Source organism: Medicago sativa, chromosome 7 (genome assembly GCF_051527215.1).
Source record: "Medicago sativa cultivar Bolivia chromosome 7, Bolivia_mono, whole genome shotgun sequence".
Classification (NCBI taxonomy): Eukaryota; Viridiplantae; Streptophyta; class Magnoliopsida; order Fabales; family Fabaceae; genus Medicago; species Medicago sativa.
The window spans coordinates 81,320,058-81,329,374 of NC_140755.1; the positions used below are offsets into that span (position 1 = coordinate 81,320,058).

The window sequence follows — 9,317 nt, forward strand, 5'->3', positions numbered from 1 at the left end:
GTGAAAATATAACTGAAATAAGTGATTATATAATCGATCAAGGAAGAAAATTAGATGATTGGTTAACAAAACTTAATCCCGACAATATTATCGTTTTGTTTCTGTTTTGTTATTTAACTGCAAAGACCAATTTATGTACAGATAATTCATATACTCAAATCAATATTAGTTGTTGAAAGACTTTAGTATCACACGAGTCTATGTGGATACAATAACTTTAAATACTTATTTTTTATATCACGGAATAAGCTGAATTTTACTGTTATACAAATTTTTTGAGACCTTTTATATTATTTTAAAAAATCAATTAACAAGGGTTGGTGCGTTTAGCCTGCAGTTCGTATAAGGCCGGACTTGGGTTGTATTTTAGAGCCCGTATTTAATCAAGGATTTTTAGCTCGACTCTACGAAACCTGGAGTCGGTCATGTAGCCCATTTCTACAATTTTATTTATATGGTCTAGATTGCACTGAAACTTGTATAAATCTACGTCTTTGAGTCATTATATTTCATAAAGCTCATTTTTTTTAGGGATCACGAAGCTCATTGTTGAAATGAATTATAACTAGTTGTAGTATACTAAATTAGTGGCAAACCAAATTTATTTTTGGATCAGTGATAATGTTAGACCATTATTTCAAGAGCCACCAATTGAATGGTCTTCTCAAATGTGGTATGCCAGAAGGGATGTTTGTATTGAGTATTGTCGTCTATGAACATCTCAGAGGGACGTGTTCGATTCAACAAAATGAAACTTCTAAATGACGATGTGAGAACGATGTTTTTTTATATTCATTCAATATCATTCCAATGGACCGATCAAATTAGACATTATGTTGGTCAGATCCGTTCATGCTATTGAGTCTAGTTTGATTTATCCTAAAACAATCGATGAATTTATAGGGTGCATGATTGAACTTGGTGTAGAGACCATAAACATCTAACAAGAGTGCTACTAGCTTGATTCATCCATGAAACCATTTTTAACTTATGTCTTCAATTTTAGTCGTCCAATTTCATGTGTTCGATTACTACTGGCATAAATTATGTGGTTGTGAATCTCATGATACCTGAAATAATAATGTTTTGTTGTTTTTTATTATCGGTGCATCCAGACTGCACAATCAAGATATGATGTATTTTAACAATCTTGATCATGATATTTCAAAATATGACTTCGACCAGCAAACTCACGTCCGGATAGTACAATCCGGACAAATGCCATTCGGATTGTGCCGTATGTATCCTAATACATGATTCTCATGTCACCTCCATTTTTTTAGTCGCTCTACTTGTTTAAAAAAAATTGTGTGAACTATGTATCCTCTGTATGCAACTGCGAAGACTAATCCTTCAAACCTTGTAGAACCTAAATAGGGGACAATCTCTCCCTAAGAGTTTTAACGTTGCTACATGTCCAAGGATGAATTTGAAACACATGACCTTGATTAAGCAAGAAGAGACTCGTGTAATGTCATCTAAACGTTCTTAGGTTACTTGCTAAAATTTACTTTTACATACATATATACATTTTGAATGATTATAAGATTCAGAAGTGATTCTATTACTTAAAGACACGAGGTAAGGCTATATATGTTTTTCGATATAAATGCATTAAAATTCAAACTATAAAAGCTTGATTATAGAAACCTTTTAAAAAATCTTGCCATTACATTCTTTTAAAATCTAAAACACTTTTTTATGCCAATATAATCTTTTAAAATTATAATGCACATCTTACAATGCTGGTTCCGCCTAGAAAATAATTCAAAGGGTGCAATAATCAAGTTCCACAAAGCATTTCAACATCACTTTTCATGCTAAGTGATAAATTATTTAAGCAATTGACAATAGTTAACCCATTAAATTATTGACATTGTTGAAGTATTTACAGGAGGAAGAGGGTCAGTGCTATTTTTCAAGGACAATGGCCTCAAGTAAAGGCCAATAGCATGTAACTATATACAAGAGGGTCAGAAAAAGCATCATGCTTTTGAAGAGGGGGGGTAAAGTAGAATTTTCAGTTGATGTCGAAGTATCTTGGATCTTCAGGGAAATGGTATTCCACATTCATCTGCCAAATAGACCACAACAAAACCTTGTGAGACACTACAGGCAGACCAAACAATGCACACTAATATATTCACACAACAGACACAAAACAACAGATCAATTATCCTATCATGTCCAACATTCTGTTCAAATATAGAGAAGAAAACTTTTATCCAACAATACTAAAAAATACACTTGTTAGTCCTGATAATTTCGGCCAACATTGATTGAATAACTTTTTAGTCCCTGTAATATACACTAGTTATTTTAGCCCCTGAAATATAAAGGTTGTTTCTAGTCCTCAATCTTCGGTTCAACTACCAGTGATATTCATGTCATCTTCTAAAGACTAAAACCAATATGGTTTATGTATTACAGGGACTACCAAATGTTATATCATAAATCATATTATCCAAATCATTGACCTCAGTCTTCCTTAATAGTTTTGCCTATAGTTCCACGGCTTTCCACTGCCTCGAGCAATAGAGCTGCTCGACATCTGATCTACTCTCTATACTATGGAATCTGCATACATGCTCAAACCACTGTTCTCACTCTAATCATGGGCCCCTCAAACTATCATGGATATCCTTAACAGCTCAAATATAGGCAATCAAATCATCTTTCTTTACTAGAGCTTAACATAAAACCTATGTTGGGGCCCTATCGTATGCCTTCTCCAAATCAATGAAAGACATGTGCAAGTCTTTTTTATCCGAGTAGCAAGTAAATTGCTTCATGATCAACCTCCCAGGCATAAAACCAAATTATTTTTCAATCATTTTGGTTTATTTTCTTAGTCTCTTCTTCTCAATCACCCTTCCCCATAATTTTAGTATAGCTCCTAAGTTTAATTCTCCTATGCTCTGTACAATTGTCTATATCTCCATTGTTCTTATAAATCAGAATTGAAGTGCTTCCCCTCTATTCACTCGACATTTTATCTGACCTCATAATCTCGTTAAAACCTGTGAGCCAACTAATGTCTCTATCTCCTAGATTCTTTCATACCTCAAGAGGTACATTGTCTGGTCAACCTGTCTTGCCACAATCCATTATACTTGGTATTCATTGCTTATGAATACTACAAGAAAACGTATAATTTTGGTCATATGCAACATGCTTCGAAAATATGACTACTCATGAATAAGCAAGAGTGGTAATCAAGTAGTCGTTGATCAACAAAGAAAAAAAGAAAAAACTTATTGCTCCTTGGGACAGGAATGATCACGCGTTAAGGATAGGAATGATCACGTGTTTATACTCCTTGGGTAGCAGAAGGTTTGTTTTAGCTTTTGAGATTGCATCAAATGAAATTTCAAAGGAAGCAAGAACAAAACTAGCTTTGGTAAAAAGTACATTGAGAAACACTTTTTTCTGTTTACTTCCACTGGAATCGAAAACAAACAGTTTATAATGGAGAAAGTGTGAAACTAAGAGAACATTAAACCAAAACTGAAAAGGATCAAGTAAATTAATAGTTTCACATATGCAGAGATAAGCCATAATGCTTTCAATAGTTTTAGCAGGACAAAGAAAAATATGTAAAACTTTGGCAAAGCCACAATATAAGCATATGCATACCTTTCCCTCGTCGGCATCTGAATGACGCTGAGGAAACACAACCTTTAAATCATTACACAAGTAGAATCTCCGTTCCCCTTCCATGTCCAATCCAGCCTTTTCTGGAAGAGAACTTAATTTGCATTTTTGAGCCGATCTACTGGTCTTTTTAGGAAAAGGGCAGATAAAGCGAAGGTGGAGAGCATAACGAAGTGGGCCAACACTGTTAGAACTCTTTGAGCAGGAATTTAATGATTTCCCTGATTCATCACATGTTTTCTCCCAAGACTCCTTTCTTTCATTCCTCTCACATTCATCAGTTAAACTTCCATGATCTGGTGAGTGCTTGGAAGAATCCTCTTTGTTTAGAAAATTCTCCAAGCTAGAAACCTTTGTGTTTCTCTGATTTGTAGATTTTGTTTTAATTACAACATCAACTGCATCGGTGTGCATTACTTCCCCACTACACGGGTTGTCATGATTCTTTTGTACTGTTGGAATCCCTTTGTCATTTCCACTGTCCAAACCGGTTGAACTATTTTTTGACTGAGGGGAAGTTGAGCTGGAAGACTCGAGAGTAATTTTCTGGCGCAAGAATGTCTGCTCATTTATAATCAAAAAGTCATAAAACGATATACAACCAAGTAAATGCAATATGACTTTAAATAAGAGAAATGAACTCAGTTCCAAACAAATCTAATCGACTGGGATAACTACACTGCATCATGTGTTAAATAAGACATTAATCATAATAAGCAATACAAGAATTATTGATGATGTCCATGAAGTCTATAATCTTCATTTTCAACGGGGAAAAAAATTCTGGAAAGAAACCAGCAATTCTAAAGCCATTTTTCTTTTGTACAGCATAATTGGTAAACAGCATAATCAGATGTTCTAACACTGATAAACAGAGGGTCAATACTTTGGAGTTCAAAAATGGACATTTTCTCTCGAGAAATCTAATGTGATCTTATATCATTAATTCAGTTCAATAATTTGTAAAATGCGACATAAATGTCTACTTCAAAATAAATAAAAACATTGTATAAACCACAGACAGGTATCAATCCCCAGCTAAAAAGTAGAACTAGCATTTTCATAATCCTCTGAACCTCACTTTTTCAAGTTGTCCTCCTATCTACTAAATAATTAGTATATTCCTACATTTTTATATTATCGACAGTACATGGCAACCAGATCTACAAAAGCATTCAGAAATCTCTCAGCCCCTGGATGTGGCAGTACATGCTATGCATCTCTAAGTTGCAAGCTTTGCTTCATTACCACTCTTATCAGACCCTCATTAACACTCATATGAGAGGCCAAAGTAAAAAAAACAAAGTGGATCTTGATATCTCTCTGATCCTGACAATAATAAATAATTATAATTATAGGTGAATAAATGTTTTGCTAATAATATTGCCATTTATTTATTCTGCAAATCAAACCTGCCAAAGATATTTTTCTTTATAGGAAATGAAGCCTTAGTTTCATCCACCCTCTCACCACCAAAAGAAATAGCAGTAGAACACCCCTTGTCATTACATTTACAGTCACATTATATTTCTTTTTTCGTGAGAGGAAGTCTTATTATGTTCTGTTATGTAACTTATGTCTTGTTATTACTTTATTTTTTATGACATGATTTCCATTTGGCTGTGCAACAATACTTCATTCAAGTACGTCAATGACGCTAAGGATTGATTAAATATTAAATCTTATTATGGGGTTCTACATTTTTGGCATGTCAGAACATTTATGGCATTCTGAATTAAAATGTCCATATCAATTTAGTCAGAGATTCATCCATATTGCCAAATCTTACTTTGGTACCAATTGGCATGTCACTCAAATCATAGTTGCAAAAGAATGTGTGAAGAGGAGTCTTTTCTGGATTGCTTAGCACCTGCAGAGAGCAATCAAAGGAAAGAGTAAGGAACTCAAGAATCGAAGTTGTAAAAAATACTACAAAATGACAAGATAAGATCAAGAATAATTGAAGCACCACTAATATGTTTGGAAGACGGGATTTTGTGAAGAAAAAAAAAGAGGAGAGCATTGAGAGTGCGCATGGAAGCTTAGTCCCAATTACATCAAACCTTTCCTTTCTCTTTCCTCCCAAACTTTCTCACTAAACATAGGACAATGAAGACATGCATACATACATACATATATATAAGAAAATGAAAGCAAGCAGTGCATTCTAATCAACTGAGCTAACTAAAAGTTCATTCTCTTGGCACTGCAAATCAAAATAGTTCTTTCACCAAAAAAATATCTAAGGATAGTAGTACTCCTTACTTTGTGTAAATGTTAAGGGTACTGCATATCCATACAGATATAAGACGAAGGCTCTAACAGGTTCATTTGAAGACATTCATGTCAGATACAAGGGCTAAAATTGAAACAGTGAAACAAGTATATCAATACCAGCTGAATTCTTCCTTTCATTGGTATACGGAAACGGCTTTTGACCATTTGTGAATCATCTTTTCTAAGCCCTCGTTTCAGAAGTTGGCCTCCAAACCTGTTTGATAAAGAATTTCCCGCAAGATCTATGGATGCATAATACAATAGATAGCAATCTCCATCGACACTAGTAACAGAAAATGGAAGCTTCTGTGATTTAGGAGAGAAGTTTCCCCCAGAAATACTTAACACGGCAAGAAAACCATCGATTTTCTACAGATATACGAGAAAAGAAACAAGTATCCGTAGGTCAGATTCGGTCAAAATTATCAGTCAACCAAAGTAAAGAATCATGCACAAGATCATTTACAGTACAGTAATAGCTTGTCAGCATAGATACAAACCTTAGTATGGTTTCCAGAAACAAACCGGCCAGATAAAAGAGACTCCTCAAATGAACCAACCAAAGACCTTCTGACTGAAAGTCCACTCAAACTTCTAGTGAACCTTGCAGAATTAGAAATGGGTGTTGATTCTAGAGAACGTGGACAATTCATGTAAGAAATGTCGTCCAGAGAAGATGGACAGAAATCTTTGAAGGAGAATTCAACATCTTCAAAAGATTTACGTGAAAATTTTAAATCATCATCTTTATGACCTAAAATATCACATGAATTAGAATTCTCTAGTGATTCTTCTATACTGCTTAAAGTTATATTGCAATTCTTTATCTCTTCGGTGACACTCCTGCATCCTGTGGCCATTTTCATTCTTTCAGGAAATCTAGGACCGAGGGGTGACAACGAAAGAGGAGAGCTCACAGGTGATACAGATATTACGCCACTTTGAGGTCTGACCACAACACTTGATTCCCTTAAGTGTTCAATTTTAATAGTTGGTGAACTACCCTGGGATATGAAGCCTCTATTTTCAAGCAAAGGACCATCAGTTTGAAAAATGGATTCTCTACTCTGTGCCATGTTTTTCTGCTCAAAGCAATTTGATAAGGACCAAGAAGGCATTGTATAACTGCTTTTACATCCAATATTTGCCTTCTTATTATCTTGTGCAGTGGACTTTCTAACATTATCATTCTTAACAAGGGAGAAAGCCTCATTATTTCTGCATCCTATGTCAAGAGAATCGCCTTTGAAATGACTCGGGGAGAGCATACTGCTCAGTGGAGATAAAAGTCGCTTCCTGACCAATGAAGTGGCAGATTCGGTGTCATTGGCTGAGATACTACCAAAAGAAGAATGGAGATTTGCTACTGGAACTTCAGCGATTCCATCAGTTAAAGAACTTGTTCTGCCTGATTCAAAACCAACAACCCTGGAAGCAGGAGTAAGAACCCTCCGTTCAGTTTTGGAAGCAGAAAGATTACTTCTATCTGTTGAATTGATCTTCAAACTGTGGACATTGGAAGTGACTTCCATCGCTCCTCCATAAAATGTCTTATCAGAAACATTTGGCATTTCTAATGAGGCATTCTTGGGGAAATTTTCAAATGAGGATCCAAGGGTACATGCAGCACACCCATGAGTGTTTACACTATTCATGCTGCTTATAGAAGAGGGGTTTGCATCCGAAAACTGAGGCGAGCCGCTTGAAACCACACCCAAAAGTTCGACATTTTCATCAGCTTCACTTGATGGTATTTGTGGCAAACCCATCTCTAATACTTAAGTCACTAATACTGAAGTTGATATTCCTAAAACGATAAAAAAAGAAGAGAAAAAAACAAAAAACTTGCTTGAAACTATCAATGTGATCCCTCAGCAAGGTCATACATGTTCATTTCATTATTTTTCCTTTCACCAGATGATCACGGTAAGACCTACAACATCAGCTAACAACTAATTCTAACTGACACGCTTACTAGTTTCGGTATTCAACTATTTGTGCTACCTATTAACAACTACAATTGGAATGCTATCATACCAATCAAATGATTCCAAACCTATAAGAACTTCATACTATGTTATGTTTATATCAGAGGAATCCATGTTTGAGACATTGCAATAATCATTTCTTTTGCAGGGCATGATGATATATATCCAAGAACTGCAACTGGAACAAATCTCTCGATCTCCATACTCGCAGCAGATGAAGCCCAAACAATCCATAGTGGATGATCAGTTCATGGCCTAAAAGTGAAACAAAAGTTCAATTAATACATCAGTAATCCGAGATCACAAATTCAGAAGAAAAAAACACATCAAAACACATACATAGCTCACAGTTTTATCATAATCAACATTTCACAAATCATATATAGAATCATATTTTCAACAAACAAAAGATCATAAGATTTTTCAAAGTTCAAAAAACATTTAACTTCATATTCATTAAACTTGGAATAGAATCAAATTCAAAGCAATCAACAATCAAATTGAAGAAAATGTGGAGCAATGAAAATAATATACATCAATCAAGTACCTGAAAAAGAAATATAGAAAAACAAAAGTTGAAAAAAATGATCATCTATCTTAATTCTTAAGAGAAAGTTCTCAAGCTGAAGTAAGAACAATAAATGCCATTAAACAAAAGGTTTCTTTAGAAACAACCAAACATAAAGAAAAAATTAAAACGTTGATCATAAGAAAATGAAAACCCCTCAAACTGTAGCTATCATCTACTACAAGCAACGTTGTTAATTTATTTATTTTAATTAATTAACCAAAAAACTTATAAACCCTCTTTATGCAATAACAAGAAAAAATTAATTATAAAAAAAAAATCATTTTTTCGATGACCCTTTAAACCCTGAAAGAACAAAATCAATGAAAAATCAAACTTAGTCCATTAAGATTCAATATGATCAAAAAAACGCACCGATGAAAGGTGGAAACAGAAGAATCAGGGAGATAGATCATATAAGCAACCCTTCTGCAATTCAACCTTGGGATCAAATAATTAACGACCCAACAAAGAAAAGATCAAATTAAACAAAAGGGTGTTGGAAAAATCAATTTTTTTGTTGTGGGTTGATGAAATTGCAGAAGGTGAAGATGAAAATGAAGAAGATGAGATAAGGGTTAAGGGTGTGATTGTGAAGTTGAAGAATGAGAATGCATGTGTTTATGTGTGCCCACAACAACATTAACATCTGTCCAATGTTTATGTTTAAAAAAACTAAAATACACAAATTTTAGCATTAGCCTCATCATTCCCACCGCACACATAGCCACTTGCTTTGCCATCAATTTTTTCATTTTCATGTAATTATAATGTAATTAAAATCACTAATTACTAATGTTTATTTTTATTTTTATTTATTACTAGTATTT

The 9,317-nt window shown here is 34.2% G+C and overlaps 1 protein-coding gene across 2 annotated transcripts; it reads right to left on the reverse strand.

Moving 5' to 3' along the window:
- Nucleotides 1-1,582: 1,582 nt before the first annotated feature.
- Nucleotides 1,583-9,138, reverse strand: LOC146909137 (uncharacterized). 2 transcript variants are annotated; one of them, XM_085726934.1, is made up of 6 exons: nt 8,863-9,138; nt 6,432-8,174; nt 6,049-6,300; nt 5,444-5,524; nt 3,637-4,215; nt 1,583-2,074 (listed from the first exon to the last, which is right to left on the reverse strand). In XM_085726934.1, exons 2-6 carry the CDS (start codon nt 7,698-7,700, stop codon nt 2,021-2,023), a joined length of 2,235 nt encoding a protein of 744 aa, XP_085583060.1. In that variant the 5' UTR covers nt 7,701-8,174; nt 8,863-9,138; the 3' UTR covers nt 1,583-2,020. The 2 variants fall into 2 exon arrangements, with proteins under 2 accessions (XP_085583060.1, XP_085583061.1); XM_085726935.1 differs by lacking the exon at nt 8,863-9,138 and adding an exon at nt 8,467-8,700.
- Nucleotides 9,139-9,317: the final 179 nt, after the last annotated feature.